Below are 25,691 nucleotides of genomic sequence, written 5' to 3'. Positions count from 1 at the left end.
TCTGACCTGGCTAATTGCCAATCAGAGTTAATGAATAATTTGAATTATAGGTGAGAAGGAAAAGGCAAAAAGAAAAAGAAAGGGAATCAGCCGTTAAAGGTTAGAGGATAACGTGAGATCTGCAGTGGTGCTCCTTTTTATTGTTGCTACTAGTTATTTTATTTTTCCAGGATCTATCTTTTAAGTATTCATTCTATTAGTCTTTTTGGAGAACCAGCTTGGTTTTATTGTGGGTGTTTTCTGTTTCATTTATTTCTGCTCTTTATTCCTTTCCTTCAATTTTGTTGAGGTTTGTTTTAAAGATTTTATTGGGGCGCCTAGGTGGCTCAGTCGTTAAGCATCTGCCTTCGGCTCAGGTCATGATCCCTGGGTCCTGGGATCGAGCCCCATGTTGGGCTCCCTGCTCAGCAGGAAGCCTGCTTCTCCCTTTCCCGCTACTTGTGTTCCCTCTCTCACTGTCTCTCTCTCTCTCTCTGTCAAATAAAATCTTAAAAAAAAAAAAGATTTTATTTGAGAGAGAGCGAGAGAGGGCATGCGCATGAGCCGGGGCGGGGGGGGGGGGGTGGGAAGCAGAGGGAGAGGAAGAAGCAGGGAGCTGAGCAGGGAGCCCAACAAGGGCTTGATCCCAGGATCCCAGGATCATGACCTGAGCCCCCAAGCGCCCCTATTTTGTTTAGGTTTAATTTGATGTTTTTCTAATATCTTGACATCAATACTTAGATAATTGATTTTCAGCCTTCCTTCTTTTCTGATATGTGCATTTAAATCTGACAGTTTCTCTCTAAGCTTGGCTTCAGGTGAAGCTCATGCATTTAAAAAAATAGTAAAATATACATAACATAAAAATTTGCCATCATAACCTTTTTTTTTTTTTTAAAGATTTTATTTCTTTATTTGAGAGAGAGGGACAGATAGCGAGAGAGAGCACAAGTGGGGAGGAGAGGGAGAAGCAGGGTCCCTGCTCAGCAGGGAGCCCCATGTGGGGCTCGATCCCAGGACCCTGAGATTATGACCTGAGCCGAAGGCAGAAACTTAACTGACTGAGCCACCCAGGCGCCTCCATCTTAACCATTTTTTAAGTGTACAGTTCAGTGGCATTAAGTACATTCACACTGTTGTGTGACCATCACCAGCATACATCTTCAGAACTTTTTCATCATCCAATCCTGAAAATCTACCCATTAACAAGAACTCCCCATTCCCCCCTTCTCCAGGCCCTGGTAACCACCATTGTACTTTCTGTCTCAATAAATTTGACTATTCTAGGTAACCCATATAAGTAGAATCATGCAGTATTTGTCCTTTTGTGTTTGGCTTCTTTAACTTAGCATAATGTCTTCAAGGTTTAAGGCTGATAATATTCCATTATATGGAATTCTCTTAGATTCTATCTTACATTTGGTGAGTAACCCTGTCATTTTTTAATAGTATGAGCTTTGGTAAGTTAGATGACCTCTAGGCCTCATCTGGAAAGTGGGGTTGTGATGAGGGTGACACGAGAATTCACATAAAGTAACTAGAGGAGCACTTAGTCATTGTTTAGCTCTTATTATTGCTCACCTGTTTCCTAGTATCCTGAGTAAAGCTTCTGGAGAGAAACATGGGTTATTAACTAAATGTATCATGGCTTGAACTCTGTAAATATTTTCATTAATTCTGTTTCTTAAAAATTCACTTTAGATTTTGAAACTGTTTTACTTTTGGAACCTGGGAATAAGCAAGCAGTAACTGAACTTTCCAAAATTAAAAAGGTAATGTAATCTTTTCACCAAAATATGGTCTTATTTTCTGAAACAGAAACACATTATCTGTTACATAATTAACTTGAGAATATATTTTGGTAGTCATGCTTACAAATTTATTTTCAAGGACTTAATTGAGAAAGGACACTGGGATGACGTTTTTCTTGATTCTACACAAAGGCAAAATGTGATAAAACCTATTGATAATCCGTCTCATCTTGGGTCAACTGTAAGTGAAGCACTTTTCTTTCATTTTTTTCCTTTTTAAATATCAGTGTTGTATTAGAGTTGGAAGCAAACTGTTGAATTAATAAACTTTTTAGAATCTTTAAAAAGCACTCTTAGGATAATTATTGACATAATAAAAATGGGGAAAATTCAGCTGTTTAGAATTCTGGGAAAACTTTTTCAGTGACTTAATTTAGCACTATAAATTTAAATATTTTGACATATTTTCTGATATTAAAGGAATTTGAGGTAGTTTTACATTTTATAATAATTATTTTTTAAATTTCTAGTACCATTTTTATTTGGGATTATGATTTTATTATAATAATAGCCTTGCATCTCATGTGGGGTTAGATCTAAAATTAGCACTTAAGCTCAACAACAACAAAAGATGAACGTGCTTTACAAGTCATTTACACTGCTCACATCATTTATCAGCTGGTGCAGGTGGGGGTGGTGGGTGTGGTCCCTGGGGCCGCCGAGGTGCGGGAAGTGGAGGTGGCTCATAGCCCATGGATAGTGATAAAGGGGGGCCCGTGAACTAGCACGTGCAGGATGGTCCTGGTAAGGAAGGGGGTCCTCTTGTCGCCATACTGATTTGCAGAGCAGAAGTGGAAGCTATGTTGATATGACAGACAAAAGGGCCAATACCAACAACAGCTGAACCCCAGAAAAGCAGGCGTCTGCACCTGCTACCTTTCCTATCACCATGTTCCCAGAGGGCAGCATCAGTCCCAGAGAACTCTGGCCCTCCCACTGGGTGCTGCCTGCAGCTCGGGGGACTAGAAGCCAGGAGGTTAAATGACTGTCGCCACACGTCACTGCCCATGTCTGCCGTGTGGAATGGCAAGGGGTTCCATCCTAGAGGATTACCAGAAGTAATTATAAACGAATAAAGTCGTGTACTCCAGACAGGTAGGCATCTGTGTCCAGGATAACCTTGCGTCCCTCCTCCGTGGCTGCAGGAGGTGGTTCTTTGGATATTGAGAACAGAAAGAATGAGTGAGAATAAAAAGCCCATTCTCCACTCCTGTGGAAGAGTTCTGCCTGCCAGCCCATGACCACCTTCTTTTGCTTCCCTCCCTGACAAAGGGGTCTTCTCCCTGGAAGTTCTGTCAGTGGCCTCAGAGACCTCTGGGAGATGGGGATGCCTGCGTTTTGGAGGGGAACTGAGATGGTGTTTTCTGGGAGGAACATGTTCCTTATAAATGACAGCTCAGCTATGTTTATCTTATCAATTCATAGGTAGTTCTAAGTACACTATGAGAGAGTAATTATGTTCTGTGGAAGCAGGAGGCAAAAGTTCTAAATAGCAGAATTAACACAAACGTGTTTTGATTTTCTGGTATAAAATTCCCATGCTGTATCATGAGAGGCAGAATGAGTCCTAACCAGTGACTCAGGACACAACCGAACCCGCTCATAAGAACACAGCTGAAGGACTGTGTGTGGAACTGGCCCTGCAGTAGTAACTGATTTTTCTCTCTTCATGACTTCATTGCTGGTGTACGTTTTCTACTACAAATATGTCACCTCTGATAATTCAGAATATTTTTACCCAGGGTACAACTGGAGGGATTCTGTGTGGCACATTTACCACCAGAGATGGAACAATGATGAGTTAGGAAACTGACCTTATCTAAGACCATTCAGAATTGCACAAAGCACACACTGTAAAGTTGGAGGGATGGCATTTCACATTTTCCAGTTGCGAGGATTACCGCAGACATTCTGAACAGGTTAATCATCTAATAACAGGAAAGGAGGAAACAGCAGTGATCCCACCTAGAGGAGTTCTGGAAGGAGTCAGCCAGGCCAGGAGGCTTCAGCGTGGAGTGTGGTGTCCTCCTCTTCGTGTTATTCCCAGAAACACACAAAGCCCTAAGGTCCTCAGCCTTTAGGTACTTTTGGCTTCTGGAGGCACAACCAAGATGACACGCTGAAAAGAGAGAAGCCTGTAGGCTGTTGGGTTAAGAGTTTGCACTTTGAAAATAAATAACACAGCAGACATCTCACACAACACGCAAAACAGAGCTAAGGCCAGGAGAGAGCGCTGTACAAAAAGATGGTTTCGCAAAAGGGGTACAACTGAGAATGGCCACAGCATTTACCTTGCCCTTCCCCTGTGCCCTTGGTAGAGACAGAGCTGCTGTTCTCAGGGGAGTGGCGCCAGCTTCTGGATCTCAGAAAGGCCCTTGGAAGGCATGGAGGTTTATTTTGATTTGCATAGACTGTGCAGAATTAAACCCTCCACTCATTGCTCTACCACCTTAAACTCTTCCCTACTCTCAGGTCCCTGACTGGCAGAGGATTTCCCACATGCTCAGGTGATCCCCAAGGATAAGGGGGAGCCCTGTCCCCTGTACTTGGTGAAGACACCACAGGGCCCTGGCTCAGGTGTTTTCATAACTCATCAAACAACTGTGGACAGCTTGGGGCTCAAATCAGCTGGAACAAAAATTAGAGGCGTGCCTCATGGCTCAGAGAACCCAGCACATGGTCTTTGTATGGTGCACATCCACGGAGGTGGTGCATGTCTGCCTTTCTGTAAACAGCCTCTTTCCCTCTCTGCAAGAGACCCCTACTTTCCAGCTCAGCGTGGGGAAATGACACAGTCCATCATAAGGGGTGTCCTGAGAAACTTGAGGACGGGTACAGTGTCCTCAGCCAAGTTTACCCTTGCATTGCAAGACCCTCAGTACCATATCTACCTCTTTTCAAAAAAAAAAAAAGCACCTCAGGCAAAACTCTCTAGTATAAGCAAATTGTCTTTAAAAATATACATTGCACATTGTTTTTGGTATACCATACTATTTTTCATTAAATCCAACAAAGCCAGTTTTTTTCCTGCAATATTAGAACAGAAAGAGTAGCTGGCATGAATTTAGCAATTTGTTTTGTGGTGAATCTTTAAAGTTATTATCAATAACTTTATATATATATATATATATATATATATGACTGTGGTAATTTCTGACATTAACCTAACATATACAGAAGAGTCCACAAGACAAAATATTTAAAAAATAATTATAAAGTGAACACCAATGAAATCACCAACTAGGTCAAAAATTGAAAGGTCTCAGTCTCCAAAATCCCCCTGTGTTCCCCTCACTGGTCATGATCCTCTCCCTCCTCCTGGAAGTAACTGTTATGCATGGTGGATGCTTTGAGATTCTTGACAATTTTATAAGGAAGTCAGAGCAGGTATTTTTATCTTGCTTTTACAAAGGAAGAAAGTAAGGCAAAAAAAGTTTGCTTTGTCGAGTTCAAATTTCAGGTTAGTAACAGAATTTCTTAAATGCTTTTCTAGTGTTTTTTGTTTGTTTGTTTGTTTGTTTTTTAATTAAGTAGGCTCCATGCCTAACGTGGGTGCTCCAACTCATGACCCTGAGATCTGGAGTCTTGTGCTCTACTGAGAGCCAGCCAGAGGCGCCCCCTCCGTGTTCTTGTTGTGACTTTATTCTTGGATTTTCTGAGACAGTACTTGTTTCGTGACCAGGCATAAATCTAGTTGCTTCTGTACGTTGTATTCATTTTCATACATTATGTTAATGTCTACTATTCTTTTCAATAAAGGTGATTAAATGTTTAATGAAAAGTGGTTTAAAAAAGTGGTTAAACTTTTACATCTTTATAAGACATTTTCACAAAAAATTCACAAGGTTTAAAAAAGCCTTTGTCAGACTTTGTTGTCCATAATTATAAGAACATGGCCATGTGGTAAATGAAATATCTGTATATACGATGTCCCATGGCCAGTATATAAGGAGTGTTTATACATTTGTTGGGTTCTCTTCTCCCTCACTTAAAAATCAACTTATATTAGTAGTTTGAAAATGCAACATGTATTTAAGTCTTCTGTGGCAAGATCTGAAAACAAAACACCTCTGTGAAATGAAAGATTTGGGGTAAACCATTCTGTAAATGATCCCAAACAAACAAAATCAGTATCTTAGCAGCAAGGGGGAAAATTGCTGTTTATTTTTGTAATAGGTCTTCATAATAAAAATGTGGGCATTATTTAAAAGATAGAAGATGCAGTTAGGCATAATGTTTTTAAGAGTTGATTTGAGCCTCACTTTATAATTTTTGAAATCTTGGGCAAGTTACTTAATTCCTGTGTAACCCTTACTTTTTCTCCTTGAGGATAACTCACAGATTAGTTTCGATCAAGGGAAATAATATCCATTAATGCTAAGGCAGTTTTAGGTGAAATGAATATTAATTTCCTTCTCAGTCCATATTTGTGAGACAGTCAGACCACTGGGAAAGTGGTCAGGAAAGAGAGGAAGGCCCGGGAAGTGGTGGGAGTGTCCTAGGATTACTTGAGTCAAATGGGAGCCTAGGCCAGGGAAGTCTGTGTCTCAAGGGCTGACGGCCTGGGAGTACTTTTGGCGAATCTTCTTTGGAGAGCGTGTAGGAGAGCAATGATGTAGGTCACCTGGGACCTGGGGTTCCCGCACAGGTGGTAGTAAATGAAGGGTCTATTGGTTTCGTAGTCTCTGCTGAAATACTTTATTTTGTTTTATTTTCATTTTTCTGTTTTCCTATAGCAAAGCTTCATCTTTCTACTTGGTCTGTCCCCTTCTCTTTCTCCCTTTCTGTTTATTTTTATTTTTCTCTTCCTTTTCTTGAAATGGCCATAACATAGAGCTAAATAAAATGTTATGCATCTAAATCTTAGTTTTGAGAGAGCGTTAGTTGAACCTTTCATATTTTCTTAAATCTTTCTGTCATGATATCTTTTTTTGTGTTTCATTCTTGTTAACCAGCAAACTGTCACCGCCTCCCCCCCCATCCCTCCCAACCATCAGTAGCCCTCAGCAGCTCCCAGTACCCACTGGTCTACACTTCATAGAGACCACTGATTAGGAAATTTTTAGATTATCATCATGTTCACACATCTGTTGTCAGTGAAGGGATTTGGTTTTAAATGGGACTATATTAATTTAATCCAATGATTATTGCCTGTCAGAAATGATAGTCCATTGTGCAGCACTAAGACATGCCCATTCTTGGTTAATATCTTCAGAGAAAACTGTTGCTATTGAGAGTTCTCAGCAAGGCAAAGGCTTCAGCTTAACGTGATTGTACTTTAAATAGAACTGCTACTAGGACTCTTAACAATTTTGCTAATAGCTTTTAAAATTTATGTTTATTCATTTAGTAACACTTGGTTGTTACTGTTAGGTCTTAGCTATGTTAATAGAATGTCTATATTTAACGTTGAGTTTAATATTTATGTCTAAAGTTTTTATATTTACAACTTTTTGATTTAAAGTTCAACCGTACAGTTGGAATGAACACTTAGGATAAATTGAAGAAAAGTTTTTTTATTAAAAATAGAGTACTGTATGTAAACTTAAGAAGAAATTGAACATGTTTGACATTTGTAATGATTGAAATAAACAGTGAATCCTATTTATTTTGTTAAATTAGAAACCATTGTGGTCACATCTTAGCAACTTTGTGAATATATTTGACAAATCTTTAACCCTGGGCTGGTTTTGTCCAGCAGCTACATACTTAGAAAATCTACTTAGGTGTTTTTTGTTTATTATTGTCATTTTTTAATCTACTTAGATTTTAACGTTACTCTGTTTCATACAGGATACTGGTTATTGTCTGACCTTGTTCTGCTCGCCTTCAATTAGGCCACTGTAGGTTTGGCCATAATGTTTCTTGGCTTTGTTGCCTCTCAGACAAAGTCCAAACTCCTTGACATGGCGCACAATTCCTGTATAAGCTGTCTTTAAGCAGCAGCCTTTCAGGCTTTGTCCCCCCAACTCCTCGCCTTGCTCTAGCCCCTTTGGACTTCTCATCTTCCCACTGACCGTGCTTGCCCTTCCATATTGCCGTTCGTGTGTACTTCCCTGTGACGACTCCCCTGATGCCAGTGTTTGTCTTCCTTCCTCTGTGTTCCTGTAGCATGTGGTGCTTTCCCCTTTTACGGCATGCTGCCCATTGCCTTGGAATTATGTATACGTACATCTCTTCTTTCTCCCGTTCACACTTACACATGCTAGGTGCTCTGCATCTTTCTATTCTTTGTATTCTCAGAGTATGACTCCTGTCTATCTAGCCATCAGACCGAACTGACTTACAGCTGTTAGTCTATGAAATTAAAATCTAAGTACATTCTCTAAATATGGAGCAGATATTAGTTATAAGAACACAGCAGCCTTTTAACTTGTGACCCTAAAATAGGAAACCTTTATACGTTGATTTGAAGTATTGGTTTTAGTTTTTTTTTAATTTTTTATTGTTATGTTAATCACCATATATTACATAATTTGTTTTGGTGTAGTGTTCCATGATTCATTGTTTGTTCATAACACCCAGTGCTCCATGCAGAACGTGCCCTCTTTAATACCCATCACCAGGCTAACCCATCCCCCTACCCTCCTCCCCTCTAGAACCCTCAGTTTGTTTTTCAGAGTCCATCATCTCTCCTGGTTCGTCTCCCCCTCTGACTTACTCCCCTTCATTCTTCCCCTCCTGCTATCTTCTTCTTTTTCTTTTTTTTTTTTTTAAATATGTTGTGTTATTTGTTTCAGAAGTACAGATCTGTGATTCAACAGTCTTGCACAATTCACAGCGCTCACCGTAGCACATATCTTCCCCAATGTCTATCACCCAGCCACCCCATCCATCCCACCCCCGACCACTCCAGCAACCCTCAGTTTGTTCCTGAGATTAAGAATTCCTCATATCAGTGAGGTCATATGATACATGTCTTTCTCTGATTGACTTATTTCACTCAGCATAACACCCTCCAGTTCCATCCACGTCGTTGCAAATGGCAAGATCTCATTCCTTTTGATGGCTGCATAATATTCCATTGTGTATATATACCACAACTTCTTTATCCATTCATCTGTCGATGGACATCTTGGCTCTTTCCACAGTTTGGCTATGGTGGACATTGCTGCTATAAACATCGGGGTGCATGTACCCCTTCGGGTCCCTACATTTGTATCTTTGGGGTAAATACCCAGTAGTGCAATTGCTGGATCGAATGGTAGCTCTAATTTCAACTGTTTGAGGAACCTCCATACTGTTTTCCAGAGGGGTTGCACCAGCTTGCATTCCCACCAACAGTGTAGGAGGGTTCCCCTTTCTCCACATCCCCGCCAACATCTGTCGTTCCCTGACTTGTTAATTTTAGCCATTCTGACGGGTGTGAGGTGGTATCTCATTGAGGTTTTGATTTGGATTTCCCTGATGCCGAGCGATGTTGAGCACTTTTTCATGTGCCTGTTGGCCATTTGGATGTCTTCTTTGGAAAAATGTCTGTTCATGTCTTCTGCCCATTTCTTGATTGGATTATTTGTTCTTTGGGTGTTGAGTTTGATAAGTTCTTTATAGATTTTGGATACTAGCCCTTTATCTGATATGTCATTTGCAAATATTTTCTCCCATTCTGTCGGTTGTCTTTTGGTTTTGTGGACTGTTTCTTTTGCTGTGCAAAAGCTTTTTATCTTGATGAAATCCCAATAGTTCATTTTTGCCCTGGCTTCCTGTGCCTTTGGTGATGTTTCTAGGAAGAAGTTGCTGCGGCTGAGGTCGAAGAGGTTGCTACCTGTGTTCTCCTTTAGGATTTGGATGGACTCCTGTCTCACGTTTAGGTCTTTCAACCATTTGGAGTCTATTTTTGTGTGTGGTGTAAGGAAATGGTCCAGTTTCATTCTTCTGCATGTGGCTGTCCAATTTCCCAACACCATTTGTTGAAGAGACTGTCTTTTTTCCACTGGACATTCTTTCCTGCTTTGTCAAAGATAAGTTGACCACAGAGTTGAGGGTCCATTTCTGGGCTCTCGATTCTGTTCCATTGATCTATGTGTCTGTTTTTGTGCCAGTACCATACTGTCTTGATGATGACAGCTTTGTAATAGAGCTGGAAGTCCGGAATTGTGATGCCGCCAGCTTTGCTTTTCTTTTTCAATATTCCTCTGGCTATTCGCGGTCTCTTCTGGTTCCATACAAATTTTAGGATTATTTGTTCCATTTCTTTGAAAAAAGTGGATGGTATTTTGATGGGGATTGCATTGAATGTGTAGATTGCTCTAGGTAGCATTGACATCTTCACAATGTTGGTTCTTCCAATCCATGAGCATGGAACGTTTTTCCATTTCTTTGTGTCTTCTTCAATTTCTTTCCTGAGTATTTTATAGTTTTCTGAGTACAGATCCTTTGCCTCTTTGGTTAAATTTGTTCCTAGGTATCTTATGGTTTTGGGTGCAGTTGTGAATGGGATCGACTCCTTGATTTGTCTCTCTTCTGTCTTGTTGTTGGTGTATAGGAATGCCACTGATTTCTGTGCATTGATTTTATAGCCTGCTACTTGACTGAATTCCTGTATGAGTTCTAGCAGTTTTGGGGTGGAGTCTTTTGGGTTTTCCACATAAAGTATCATATCATCTGCAAAGAGTGAGAGTTTGACTTCCTCTTTGCCGATTTGGATGCCTTTGATTTCTTTTTGTTGTCTGATTGCTGTGGCTAGGACTTGAAGTATTGGTTTTAATTGTTTTAGAAACCACTCAAGAAAGTTGTTATTGAAGAAACTGGTGATTTGATACAGACTATTGATGTGCCAGATAGCACTGCTGCTGCTGCACAGAGTAATCCTATTCACCTGGCAAATGGAAGAGCAAGTGCAGGCCCTGCAAATAAGAAGAATTCAAGCCAGGGTGACCTTTTGCCCACAAGTGATATTCCAAAAGCAAAAGTATTGAAAATAGAAGAAATCAGTGATACTTCAGCCCTGCCGTGAGTAGAAGAAATACTCTTTTTTTTAAAAGATTTATTAATTTATTTTAGAGAGAGAGTGGGGGAGTGAGAGTGAGGGGAGAGGCAGAGGGACAGGGAGAGGGAGTCTTCTGTAGGCTCTGTGCTAAGCAGGAGCCCTATGTGGAGCTTGATCTCCTGACCCTGAGATCATGACCTGAGCCGAAACCAAGAGCTGGACGCTTAGCTGACTGCACCACCCAGGCGCCCCAGAGGAAATACTCTTACTTGATACTCCTCTAGAATGGTAATAATTCGCTAGAGAATTGGTGTTACTGATGAGACTTCTGGTTTGTGTTTATCACTGTAATTCTTTGAACTGCCCCACTTCACATTCTAGATTTTTATTTGTACTTAACCATAAGAGAGGTTTTGCTTAAGGTATGATCGCTATTCCTACACCATAGTGGGGAATTTAGATGTAAGAAAGTATCTTGAACAAATTGATTTTGTGCATTTTTATTCTAAAACTTCAGTATATGCATTTCACTTTTTAAAGTTTTTAAAAGGAAACTTCATAAAAAATGTAGAATTTAGTCATCATTATTCTAGCCATTAATATTTAAGATTATTTGTGGGCTCTTTATGTGTGGAATTTTAAAAAAGTCATGTGTTTGCTTAATGGTGAGAATATAAAAGATCTAGATTAATTAGGTTTATTTGGGGATGTTGAAACTTTATTCATACATTCTTGTATTGCCACTCAGCAATCCTGTTAAAAGTTTTTTTTAATGTTGAACTTGAGTGATTTTATCTAAAGTGATAGTGATTATTTAGTGATTTGGGGAAAACACTAACCAGGCAGATTTTTTTTTAAAGGAGGAAGCATTTCTTGGTGTCTAGGAGTATCTCTCTTGAAACTGTGATAATTCAGATTTCTGAAAGGCTGAGTTGTGAGTATATGTGATATGATGTAGTAACACAGTATATAGAAATGATGTGCTTCAAAAGGTGGCCAGGCGTAGCCCAACAGATGAGAATAGTCATTACATAGCCAGCATGTGAAAATTGGCAAAAGCATAATCTGTTTTGGCAAAAATATAGGTATATTTTTATCAGCTGAGAGAATTTGCTACATGTAGAATATAAATAGTTAACAATACTATATTAATAAAGTCAGAAATTGAAAAATCGCCATTGATGTTTCCTTATATAAGCTGTAACTATCTCTGGTTCTTTTCTAATTGTTTGATGCCTCTGAAATATTGCAGACCTCCAGTCAACTTGAAACAGAATGTATGTCAGTCTTTCAGTGAGAAGATTTCTGGAGAGATAGACAAGACACCTGCTCAATTTGTCACAACTGTTCTCCCTCCAGTTCCTGCAAACTCATTCCAGCTTGAATCTGATTTCAGACAACTGAAAAGTTCTCCGGATATGTTGTATCAGTATTTGAAGGTAAGAAAGAGGAAGCTAGTAGTTCCAGTTTAAGCAGGTCAAAGAACTTCTTTTGTCACTAGTACTGTGCAATAGCACTGTATCTGCTTTTTGTATAATATGATTGTAGACCCCTTCCTTGCTTGCTGCATGTATTACCTTGGCCAGACTGTTTTAAATATTTGCAGCCAGGAAACCTTTGGAAATAGGTTCTGTGTTAAGTTCTGTGGTTTAATACAACTTAATCTAATTTCAGAAATCATAACTTAAACTTAATTCTTCATTCTTCAAGATGGGGAAAGAAGTTAAAATACATTGAGTGCCTTCCATGTGCCCCAAGCACTGTGCTTGCAATATTTAGACAATCATTCTCCTGAAAATGAGCTCTTATTTGCTCTAAGAAAAAAGACCAGATCTTATGAAATTTACCAAATAATGGATTTTAGCATTGTCTTTTTCAAGTGTGATTATAGTAATAATCCCTTACAATTTTCTAGTATCCAATTACTTCTAAGTACATTATCTCATGTAATTCTGTTTTTTAAACTATCTAGTTATTTTTATTGCTCCTTGAGAGCTCTGTCAAGTTTCTGTTTCAGGGAACATCTTTCTGTTCACGAGATTATTCTCTGCCTTGAACAGAGTGATTATCTTACAGTTACTCTGACTTCCGTTCTTCTGTCACAGTTACATTGCACTGTGACCCCATTATTATTCAGTAAGGACTAGTGCATAACAGTTACTCTTCCCTATATTCACCTACGCAGTTGTTATATACATAATTTGTGATATGTGAATGTAGTCATGATGTAATTTTCTAACTCTTTGTATCTTTTCCAAGCAAATTGAGCCATCCATGTATCCTAAGTTGTTTCAGAAAAATCTAGATCCAGATGTATTCAACCAAATCATTAAAATTCTGCATGACTTTTATATTGAGTAAGTGGAATTTTTTTGTTATACCTGCATATTGTAATGTTATGCTATTTCTGGTGATTTGGGAAAGTCATTCTCCTTGATGTCATATTACTACCTTCTGTAGAGCAAAATTAGCTCTCTAGTATAAGTTGTGAAGAGATTACACGTGCAAGCAATAAAAAGGGAAATGATTAGGTAGGAAGAAAAAGGACTTTAAAACTTTTTTTTTTAACGAAAGGGAGGTGTAGAAGTGACAAATGTGATAGCAGATTAATTAAGTCTGTGCTATGGGATGTAATGAGCACTGGGTGTTATATGCAACTGATGAATCACTGAACTCTACCTCTGAAACTATTAATACACTATATGTTGATTGAATTTTAATTAAAAAATAAATTTAAAAGAATTAAGAAAATTATAATTTCTTCAATTGACTTGATAAATCTCTTCATTTGGGCACTTAAAATGTAGACCACATCCAGGGAAAAAAAGATAAATGACCTTATTTATATATAATTGGAAATATTGTATTAGAAAAACACAATTACATGAGCTACTTTTAATTAATCATTTGTTTTATATTTGGATTGTTTCAGGAAAGAAGAACCATCACTCATCTTTGAAATCTTACAAAAACTTTCTGAACTAAAAAGGTTTGATATGGCAGTGATGTTTATGTCAGAACCTGAGAAAAAAAGTAAGTCTGTGAAGAAAGCTTTTCCAGATCTCTTTATTCTGAACCTTCCTTTATTTAGTCAACAAATATAGTGGACATTTATTGAATATTTACTCTAAGATACATACAATTAAATTAATCACAAGTTAAATTGAATTACAGTTAAGTAAAATCAGATCTTTTCATCCTGACAATAGCATTATGAGGTTTAGGTGTGATTATCAATTCCCTTTTAGAAAGGCAGCAACTGAGGCATAGGTAAGGAACCTGACCAAGGTCACCTAGGTAGGAAGCCAGACCCAGGATTTAAAATTAGGCTTTATAGTCTGGACTCTTCTACTTGAAAATGCATGGAAGCGTAACGGTTGATAGCTTGCTGTGGTGGGACACATAAATGGTACCTACCACAGACGCATGACACTGGGCATGGGTGCAGGGGAGGTCCACCCCATTCTGTGAGAGCCCGTTTCCTTGTGTGTGTGTGATTGAACCTGAATCCTCAGAGACATGCAGGAGTCAGTTAGATGAAAGGGGTGGGGAGGAGTTTTAGACCTGGGGAATGATGTATGCAGAAGTTCTGAGGCAGGAAAGAGCAAATTACCTTCAGAAAATTAAAAGAAGTATGGTGTAGTTGGATTGTAGAGTCAGGGGGACAATTGGCAGGTGATGAGCTTGCAGAATTCTCTTCCTTATCTATTTCTACATCTCAGTTTTTCCCATGAAGTGTCAGTTTAGGGAAACCTTAAGTAAAATCAAACTATTCAGGAACTTCAGTTACTTCAGAGTTTTGGGCTTTACTCTAGTTTTAGGAAAAGGAAAAATTATTAGAATGCAAGAGTACGAGGTTTTTAGTTTTAAAAATTGCAGAAACTCTGTGTGTACCATTTTCACATATCTCCTGGACTAAACATACCTCGGGCTCCTTTTCTTGTTTCTTTATGTTTCTAGCAGCGACATTGAATGAGTCTGAATCACTAGGAAAAATACTCTTTACATTGTACTTAGAGAAGTGGACACATCATTTTACATGAGATATTTAAATAGGGTTTAAGCTAAAAGACGTTTCTGTTTGTCTTTACTCAGAAATAGTCCCTGAAGTTCCCTGAAAAATACTAGCTTCTCTTATTACTATTCTAACCTCTTCTACTACTTTTTTTGATTACTCTGCCCCACCACACGGACTTTATATTTTTTGATATACCAAGCTGGTAAACTTATTTTGGCCTTAGGTGCTTTGCATTTGGCCATTTCTGCAGCCTAGAGGATCTCCCCCTTGCCTGCTTCTTGACTTCATTCAGTTTCCACCTTAGAGTTGCCACCTCAGAGACACCCATTTACTCAACAGACCTACTCAAAATAACTGTCTGCCTCCCTTTATCACCCTTTGGCTTCTTACCCTCCTTTATTTTTCTTCATAATATGTAACTAGCTGAAAATATTTCATGTATTTGTTTATTATTTCTCTCTCCCTAAAAGAGTGAAAGCTCCATGAGAGCAGGAACTTTGCATACCTTGTTCTCTAGGCCTCAGGGCATAGAACAGTGCATAACAACGTGTCAGTGTAAATGCATTGAGTAAATGAATTTCTTGCTACTGTAATGTGATAAGTACAAGTGTACTCAAAGAATGAGTTGGTTCTTTAGACTGGCCTACCAACATTACTGTCTTGGTTGGGTCACCACTGTCAGCTAAGCTAAACACAGGGAACACCTGGAATGGTTCCTGGAGTGTAACTAATAAGCATTCAATCAATCTTAGCTGTTGTTACCTTTTTTTATCAGTAACAACTGGTAGCCAGTGTTAATTTTGAACTATACAGAGTTTTCCAAAATGTTGAGTGTGGACCATTCAGTGGTATGAAAGGTGATTTTATATGATTTACAGACAAGTTTTGTTTTAATTTTTAATAGTTTATAGTTTATTGGATATTATAAAAATGTATAGCTTATATTTTGTAGATGTTATTACTAAGTTTCAATTTACAGTAGTAGATAAAAAAATTTTCTTATAAAATGGTTTCAGTTTGAAAAACAGTTAATTGAAATATTAAGTAAATAAAGGATACTTGTTACAGAGGGCAAAAATGTTTACGGTAGTACGGAATGAGTTAAGTTTAATCTGCAAGATTAATGTTATTGAGAAAGGGGAAATTTTTTACAAAATATTCTGGTAAGAAACATCATTAGATTCTTATATAATATTCTCAGATTAGCTTTTTAAATATCTGAATTAGAATTTATAAATAATCCTAATGGTTATTGCTTTAAAATATAAAAAGTTTTATCAGATTACTCTTTTTGTCTCACTTAGTTTTTAAAAAATGGAGACTAAAATGAATTTTTTCTCTTTTTTCAGTTGCACATATATTGTTCAATCACATAGACAAATCAGGATTGAAGGATAAGTCTGTTGAAGAACTCAAGAAAAGATATGGTGGTTGATTTTCATTTTTACTGAAATTATTGTCTTTGACTTTCATATGTAAAATTTTTTTTACTGAAAATAAAGTATTTTGCCTCTTAAGAAAATGAAATCATACAGGAAAAGATTATCTTTAGACATAAGTTAATTAACTATACGGTGAATTGTGACTTAAGTAATGAGTAATGTACTCAGGTGAACTATAAGTCATTTTCCAAAAATAAAAATATAATGACCTATACTTGTAAAGATCAGTATTTTATGTCATTTAAAATTATAAATCTAGACACATTCTTCAGTGCCCCATAATTTTAACATATTTTTATATTTTCCTAAGTTTTTGTAGCCATGTGACAAGTTTGCTTCATTAGCATACGAATAAAGTTGCATAGAGTGTGTTAAATAGTTTCTTTATAAATGTTTTAATATTGTGCTAGTTCACTTACGTAAAAATATTTATTTACAGGGTGTGTGTTTTTAGTATTTATAATGAAAGGAGACTTTAGACTCTTTCAGTAGGTTACTTGAAGAGTCACAGCATCCTTAAATTTTCATGCTGCAGTTTTTTTTCCCTCATGATATCCACATTATATGTCATCTAAAGACAGATAATAATCTAAAGCAAACTGTAAGAATTTTAAAAACTAGGAATGTCTAAGGTAGTAATTAGCATATAGCTTGTGTATATGTGTTGCGTATGAATGTGGTGTCTGTAAGTTTTGAAAGCAGGGCTAGTATTCTCATCCTGGTTTTGCGTAGTACGTGGCACAGTCCTTTACACATAGTTAGGTGCTCAATTGATATTTATACAACTTAATTGAATTTTACCATAGGGACCAACTTTAGCAAATGTCTAAGATAGCACCCTAGCAAATTTTGGGCATACTGTAAATGTTGTTAAAACCAAGTTAATTTTAGAGGCTACCAGGTTGTTAAAGTATTAGGTCACTGTCCTCTAGCTGTTATCAGCATCAATAAGACTGTCCAATTTAAGACTTTTGTACTGTTGGTTATTTTTGTTGCATCTTACATATGCTTAAAATTGCTTGAGTAAGAATCAAAATCTATTTACAAAGATAATTTCCCCAGTTGACAGTATAAATTACTGAAATGATCATAACTTGTATAGCCTCCGTATTTTACAATGCACTTAGGATAGAGGTTGTTAGTGTTATTCATTGCTAAATGTATTGTATTATGGCCTATGAAAAGGTAATGAAATTGAGCCTTCTATGTATAGCTTATATGTGAGCTATAAGTATTGAATTTGGAATGACTTGAATTTTTCTCAAATCATTATATAAGTTGATTTTGATGTACAGAAAAACCTTCCAAAGGCAGAAATGTTCTTTCGTATATTTTCTTATGTGATTCTTAGAAGAAACTTACAAAGTAGTCAGGGCAGGTAGTGTGATTGCCATTTTTTTTTAAGTTTTTTATTTTAATTCCAGTATAGTCAACGTATAGCATTGTATTAGTTTCAAGTGTACAATACAGTGATTCAGCTCTTCCGTACATTACTCAGTGCTCATCATGGTAAGTGTGCTCTTAATCCCCTTCACCTATTCCCCCATCCTCCCACCCCCTCTCCCCTCTGGTAACCATCATTTTGTTCTAAGTAAGAGTCTGCTTCTTGGTTTGTCTCTCTCTCTCTCTCTCTCTCTCCCTTTTTTTTCCCCTTTGCTCATTTATTTTGTTTCTTAAATTCCACACATGAGTGAGATCACATAGGGCATTTGTCTTTCTCTGACTTAACTTGCTTATTAGCACAATGTTCTCTGGCTCCATCCATGTCATGGCAAATGGCAAGATTCCATTCTTTTTGATGGCTGAGTAGTATTCCACTGTGTGTATGTATGTGTGTGTGTGTGTGTGTGTGTGTGTGTGTATATACCACCTCTTTGTTATTCATTCATCTATTGCTAGCTCATTGTCCTTTTTAACATAAGAAGAGGAGATTCAGAGAGCAAATGGCTCCAGGATTACAGAGCTAAAAAAATAGCAGAACAGGTTCAGAATGTGCTGTCTTCTACTTATAATCTACAGCTCTTTGAACTACTCCAGGCTGCAACATTTATTATTTATGTTGCATTACTTCTGTAGAGACTGGACTGAAGAGGTATAGGTCCCAAGATTTACTTTAGAATTTGCATTAATTATTACTATTATTTTTTAATGTTAACCTGTTTTCCTCCAGAGACAATTTCACGTAGTGGTTAAGACAAAAGGCTTTGGAATCAGACTTCTCATGTTTGAATTCTGGCTTCATCTGGCTTTAGGGCCTTGGACCAATCACTTTTCTGTGCTTTGGTTTCCTAAGCTGTGGATGGGCATACTGATAGTTTCTACCTCATTGGACAACTGCTAGGATTAAAGGAATGGACACCTTTGTGTTTGTAACAGTGCCCAGATACATAGTAAGTACTTACTAAGTTACTGTTGTTATTATGACTGCAGTTACCCTCCTGTCCTAAAAGTTGTTGGAATAAAGTATAGTCTTTAGGGAATGTCATATTGTCACCTTACTGCAAAATAGCACAGTGGTAAATAGGGTCATTTTGTATAGTCACATGACCTGAGTGGACATCCTGTTTGCACTTAACTACCTTGTGACTTTGGACACATTGCTCAACCTCCTTAAGCCTGTTTCCTCTTAAATAAAATTAGAAAAATAGTGAAGTGCCTACTTCAAAGATTCTTGGAAAGATAAATGTGCTGTTACATAGAAGCATTTAATACAGTGCCTGCCGTGTAGTGCTAAGTTATTTCTGTTAATAATAGGAATATCATTAATTGACATAAAGACACAAAAGCAGAACTTTCCCAAGTGATTTCTTTCTAAAAATGTAGTTCTTCATTGTTAAGTTCTTCTTACTTGATAGCATCATTTAAATCTTAATCTGGCATTATTGACAGAAATACCATGCCTATCATTTATTGGCTTCCTCCGAGTCTTTTGTTTTATTTGCACTAGTTTCAGTGAATGGGTAGAGTATACCCAAGTCCTCGCTATTTCTGTAATTTGTGCTAATGCATTTGAGAAAGATTTTACTTCTGACCTATAAATCTATTATCTGTGTTAACAGAAGGCATTTCTGAACACAGTACCAAAGCTCAGATTACCTTTTTACAATTTCTTAATGTTTGGCCTTTATCAGAGAATTCTGTTTAAGGTGACATTAAAAGATTTAATGTTAATGAAACTTTTGTTTGATTCATTCATTCATTTATTAGTTTAACAAGTATTTATTGAGTGCACGTACAATGCCAGGCACTAAAAATGGATTTTGCCTTCACAAAGCTTAAAGTGGCGTGGGGGTACAAATAAACGGTATGATAAATGCCATGTCAGGTAATACCAGGGGGTCATGGGAAATAGCAGATGCAAAATGCAAGACGTATTTGACAGACGAATTTGGAGGATGGAGTGGGAGCTAGACAGTGGTAAGAAGAAGCTGGAGAAGAAAATAGGGCCAAGATCATAGGAGACATTGGGACTTTAGCATGAGGGAGCTGGGGAGCTAGTGATGATTGATAATGACCATCAGGTTTGTATTTTGTGAATAGTTTACTTTGGCTGCTGTGGGAAGAACAGTAACATGGGGACACTGGAATCAGGGACACTTGTTGGAAGACCTTTTGGGTAATTAAGGCAAGATATTATGGTATTCTGAACTAGAGTATTCTGAACTAGCCATAAGGACAGAGAGAAGTAGTAAGAATGGAGAAATATTTAGGAAGTAGAATAGGTGAGACTTGGCAGTGGACTCAGGGCCACCACATTTAGAGCACCTGTTCATGCTGTCTAGGGAATGGCACCTCTGGATATAGTGTGAATGCTTCCTGATTTGTGCAACCTCTTGATCCTGTGTGGGCTGGATATTCGGGTGAGAGACAAGTTGAGAAGCAGGAGGAAGCATTAAAGACCGTGCCCAGATTTTTTTCCCTGAGGGTGGTAGTTCCATTCACTGAAATAGAGACGACAGAGGGTGACACAGGGGACTAAGCACCGGGGAAAATGAGATGGAGCTTCTACCCTCAGGTAACTCCCAGTGTAGTTAGGGAGTCATTAAGTAGCAGCTACAGTATAGTGTTATGGGTGCCCTGGGAGAGGCTTGGAGAGGGCACCAAGGGGGCACGGTAGGGGCGGCTCTGGATCATACGAGGTGGGAGGGGCAGGAGGAGGCAGAGGGTGATAGAGCTGAGAGAAGAGAACAATGGTCTGGGTGCACAAATGGGAGGAAAAGTGTCCAGACAGAGAAGGATCAGCATAGTGGAAGACTCATGGGACATGGTCATTAGCACCTTGATTTGCCCTGGGGGTTGTAAGCAAGTCCATACATCATGGGAGGTGGCAAGTGGGGGAGAGGCTGAGTTGACTGACTACATTTTCCTTTCATTTTTTACTCATTTTTCATGCAAGCATATCCTGACTCTACTAGATTTTAAGCTAAATGAAGGTCCCGATGTTGGCTTGTAGGCTGTTGGTGCTAGCATTGGCCTTGTTTACGACAGAGGCTGAGTTCATCTTTATTGATGATTGATCTGTGTTATTACTATTATTGGTGCGTTTCTTCTCTCACTGTGATTGTTTAATGCAGGACCCTCAAATCACACAAATCCTGGTTCTAGGGAGCCTCAGATGTGTCACACCATTTGCTAAGCGGTGGGTTTCTCCTTAGTAAGATTCGGTGATAATGAAACAACTCCATGAAGAAACTATGGATTTAGTTTATTGTATACCATCTCCTCCTTTCTTTTGGGGCTGCTACTAATGTGGCTTGGATGGCAGATATTTTGCGACAGCTAATCTTTACGTAGGTAGGTAAATAAAACTTGTTTTCATGCTTTTAAAAATCTGAAATGGTGTGGCAAGTTGACTTTCAGGAGCTTTTGCTTTTTGAAAAAGATGTGAGAGATTGACTTCCTGAAGTGAGTTATAAAGCAGGTGGCATTAAAAAATGTAGCAAAATTTCTAATTCACTGGTGAATTACACTATTCACAACTTTTTCAGAGTAATTGCTTGAAAAGGAAAAATAAAATGAAGCTGTACGTGGTGTAGTTTATTCCAGAATCAGTTTGATTATAGTTTGTCAAATAATAATTTGGGGCAGCAAAAGGACTTGATTAGCAATCCTTTTTAACATGATTATTTTGAATTATATATAAGTTTAAAAAGTCAATTATTTCCCCCTGAGGCATGAAGATGGAAAGCCTCACTTTAAATTAGCCTAACAGCAGCCTGTTTAGTCAGACTTTTAACAAGATGGATCACTTCTTTTACGTTTATATAGCAGGCCACGCACACTCCTGATTCTTCTAACCTCCTAGTGAGGGGTCGGAATTCTCCATCCCTCTTCTGAAAATGGCTGCTCCTAAAGTAGGAGCACCTCAAGTATCTGGAAACCTTCATTAGCTGATGCTTACTATGGAGTTTGAAAAAGACCTCTGGGAAATTTTATTCAGTAAGTGTTATTTAGCTGTATTTCTTTTAGAGTATCCATATTTAATAACAGCAAGACCAAAAGACACACACACACCCTGCCAACAACACTGTAAAGCTTGTGGGTGTGTGCAGCCCTGCCCTGGTATCTCACTGGATGCAGCTCTGGAGGGGACTGCAGGTGGCAGTGCAGAGAGCTCGGTCTCTGTGTCTCTCCCAGGACACAGGGCTGTGGGTAGCATATCGAAGAAGATAAATCCTTCAGTTTCTGTGACCTCTCTGATTGCAAGCAGCCAGTCAAACGTGGGAGGAAGGACAGTGGATTCCCTGTGGCTCACGGGTTCAGTACTGTGCTTTTGCAAGGAGCGGGGCCATGTTGCTGGCTGCAGAGCAGGCGGGGCTGTGTGTGATGAAAGACGCAGTGGAGGGACAGGACTGATGGTTCTGGAGCTGGAGGCACCGGGATAGGCAGGGAAGACTGGCGGAGGTGGGGTCTGAGTGGCTTGGCAGGCCATGGAGGGTCTGGCTAGGTAGAAGAGGGGTGACAGCGTCTTAGCCGCCAATGGCTTGCAGAAGGACAACCACGTGGCAGAATGCAAACCTCTATGACAGGTCCCCAGTGGCACTGAAAGGCCCAGTCCTGTTCCCTCTGGAGATAGCTTGGGGAGAACAGTAAGTAGTAGCGTTGTCAGCTGCCGTGTCTCCGGGAAGCTTCCGTATTTTCTCTGATGACGGTAGCATTTAAACTTCATGCTTCTGAAATACCAGCCTGAGGGATCAGAGAGAGAAATCAAAGGCAGCAGACAGTCATGCAATCGACGTGGATAAAACTATACATTTAGGCCTCATTAGAATCCTTCCTTTGGTTTATTATCTCTTCAGGGAATAGCATAAATGAGGAAGAAGTGTCTGAGTTTGGTTTTAATCTATTCCTTACTTCTTGCCTTACTGATTGATGTTTAAAATCACCCAAGCTGATGAACACGATGATGACCCTGAGGCCACTGGTGGGGGGCAAAGTAGTTTCATAAAACTAGGGCATCCTTTGGGTGGTGTGGGGCAGATGAACAGGGTAAAACGAGAAGATTAATAAATGTTGGGTAGAGACAGTAAGAAATAGTGAAAAATCTGTAAAAATGTCATCAACGATAAAAGATTCTCAGCTGCCAGTAAGTTACTGAAGTATAGCAAATGCTTCTCTGACCTGGTCTGGCTCTCTTTTAGTAACTAGTCTCTCGCTACACAAGTTTGCTTCCTCCCTCAGGATGGAGATCGCTTTGCATGGAGCAGAGCACAGAGTAGGCACTCAGTGAACATTCACTGAATGAGAGATGAGTAAAGCTCCAGACAGCTGTTGCTGTCTTGTCCACCAACACCAGTCACAAGTGAATCTACATTAATTTGATCTTACAAAAGGAGAATTTTTAGGATGGCCATCCTGTAGCCAGAGTGGTAGAAACACACAAAGGTAGATGACTCACAGTCATTCTACTGATCAGGTACCAGAATGGAATTTGCAGTACCATCTAGAATACATCTGGAGCTCTGTCCCAAAGAATCAGGGCCATAGTAGAAGATACCACTTCTACTATCACAACATGCTGTGGTGCAGCATAGTCTTCTTGACATTCAGTTGATTCTCTGTGACCCTTGAAACTATATGTAGGGCAGCTCTTAGGTTAAATTACTTGCCCAAAGTCATGAGAATAGTGATATAACTCAAAATTTGGTGGTGGTTCTAGAAATTTCTATCAGGTCCCCTCTCGTGGAAGCCAGTAATGATATTATGACTCAACTTTTAGTGCTGCAAACCTTTGAGGGTGGACTCCATGGGAAGTAGATTCAGTCTGCCTATCAGTGGGATTATAGACATGCAATGTGCTTTCAGGGGATGGCTTCCAAAGCAAATTACTTGGCACATAATATGAAGTTATTAAATATTTGCTGAATAAATGAATGAATTGAAGCACTGTGGAATGAGATGAAGTATCCAGGTGAATAGCCTTTTAACTTTGGCTCAAAGCACTTGCCTGAACATTAAAGACCTTTTCATCATCAATGGGGATGATTTTAATTCTATTTCATAGGATTATGTTCAGAGAGCTCTGCACCCCTGCTCCAATGTTCTTTGAATTTTAAATGAGTGTGGAAAGGGAATAAGAATTTTGTTTCTCATGTGGAACTCTCTTTTATTGGTCTTCACAGTTCCAACAGGCTTAGTGATAATATTAGCCACCATTTATATGCACTCTTGTTAGGCACTGTACCAGGGGCTTTGCACGTATTATCTCAGTCCTAGAGATAGGCTCAGAAGGAGGTGGTTCTGCGAAGCTGGGAGTCTGACTTAGACACTCGTACACTTCCTGCTACACTTTATCATGGCCAAGCAGTCTTCACGATAACACAAAAGTAGGGTGGCTAGAGAAGCAGGCTGGCAGCCGGCCTTTCTTTGGTATCACTGCCACCCACTGTAGCTTCAGAAAATAGCACAAACATGACAGACAGCATACTGATAGGAATCCAAATGAGAGGGAGTTTTAATTTCTTAGCAAGATGTTGACTCTTCAGCGTCTGTAGAAGTCTCCTAGCACCTCTAGCAAAAGAGAAGGTCTAACCTTTGATGGTGTTGTCCAGTATTGGAAAGTGGGAGGAGGAGAATGGAGTGTGGCCAACAGCTTGTTAAGTCTGGTCCTGTATGAGTTCTTCAGTTCATTCTCTCGACTAACACATAGGTCCTGCAGACCTCCTCTGTGCTGGGCACCATGGGGTTGGCTTGGGTAGTTGGCACACAGGAAAGGATGTTAGTGTTTACTTAGCCCCTGTTATGGGCCATTGGATTCACTGTCCTGGCCATAGTTGTCTGGCATCCCTGGGTGTGGTCATGCAGGGAGTTCTATGAGGTCCCTGGGCAAATGTCCAGCCAGGGAGCACCCATCAGAGTCAGTGCCCAGCTGTGCCACATCAGAAGCTCCATCTTCCTATACCAAGCAGAGTCCCTTTTTCTAGAGTGTCATAAAGTCTTTCTTTTGACTAGGAGGGTGTGGGGGCGGGTATTCTTCCCTTCAGTACTTTAGTGCCCGGGACCTGGATCTAAAATAACAAACTGGACTTTGAAAGGAAGAGATGTCACAAAATGCAGTCAGAAAGGAGTGTGTAGAAATGTCCTTCCTTGGGACAGAGAAGGGGGAGGTGTGTGTGGGTGTGCGTGCGTGCATGTGCGTGTGTGTGTGTGTGTGTGTGTATGCATGTGGCAAATGGCTAAAGGTCTTTATATAATACTCGGGTCTGTTTCTCTTCTAATTTCCTTGCCTCCCATTTTCCATCAATAAATTGTTTTGGGTTTTGCTTTAAGGAGTCCATTTAGGTAAATAATATATGGTGACTTGAGTATTTATTTCTCACTGGGATAATTTCTTACTGGGATATGCATGTTCTATAACATCAGAGCAAAAACTATGATCACTGAAATCAAGGCAGATTCTGGGTTATGGTAAAGTGGTGCATTTGCCACAGGAGAAAGCCAAGTTGAGATTTGTCATAGTTTTGTGGTCATTTGTTCAATATCCTGAAGATTATACCATGTTCAATCTTCTTTTCTACACTTTGTATCAAGTCTTTTGTGAGTGCTAAACATCCTTGAATTCTTTGTGATTAGTCACTGCTCATTGGGCAGGAATTAGCTTATTAGGATGGCAAGAGGACCAAAGGGAAGGACTCATCCATTTATTGCCTAGCAATAAAGTGATGTGCCAGTCTGTTTCTCTAGCTGAAGTTGCTACTGACCTGATTTTAGCCCTGAGAGCCTATAATTTGAGACCCAGGGCAGTATTATACCTAGAGTCTAACAGTGGTACAAACTCTGCTTGAGTATAGGCTTGATCAAGTCCTCAGCCCTGGGCCTGGGTTAGACGGCCACCAACAGGCACCAGACAACCCCTTTTGCCAAATACATCTCCCCACTGGCTTGCTGCAGTGCCTGAGAAACCTATTCTGGACCTCGTGGAGACACAGTTTTACCTTGGCCCAGACATTATCATTTGAAAGAGCTAATTGGTCCTTTAGAGATGATTTTATCTGATAAAATCCATACTACCC

General features: G+C 39.1%; 1 protein-coding gene across 1 annotated transcript in view; it reads left to right on the top strand.

Annotated features, from left to right (window-relative positions):
* Nucleotides 1-16,404, top strand: part of RPAP3 (RNA polymerase II associated protein 3) — a 42,845-nt gene extending 26,441 nt beyond the window's left edge. The window contains exons 11-17 of the mRNA XM_028123174.2: nt 1,681-1,751; nt 1,870-1,971; nt 10,507-10,742; nt 11,972-12,158; nt 12,979-13,076; nt 13,652-13,752; nt 16,087-16,404. Coding sequence (XP_027978975.1) covers nt 1,681-1,751; nt 1,870-1,971; nt 10,507-10,742; nt 11,972-12,158; nt 12,979-13,076; nt 13,652-13,752; nt 16,087-16,172 — 881 coding nt within the window. The 3' untranslated portion in view covers nt 16,173-16,404. The remainder of the gene's footprint in view (nt 1-1,680; nt 1,752-1,869; nt 1,972-10,506; nt 10,743-11,971; nt 12,159-12,978; nt 13,077-13,651; nt 13,753-16,086) is intronic.
* Nucleotides 16,405-25,691: the final 9,287 nt, after the last annotated feature.

This window comes from Eumetopias jubatus, unplaced genomic scaffold (assembly GCF_037043125.1).
Source record: "Eumetopias jubatus isolate StellerSeaLion01/CBP00866 unplaced genomic scaffold, mEumJub1_p1.0 scaffold_8, whole genome shotgun sequence".
NCBI classification, from domain to species: Eukaryota; Metazoa; Chordata; class Mammalia; order Carnivora; family Otariidae; genus Eumetopias; species Eumetopias jubatus.
The sequence above is the reverse complement of the archived record's forward strand: the minus strand, read 5'-3'. Positions and strand labels throughout refer to the sequence as shown.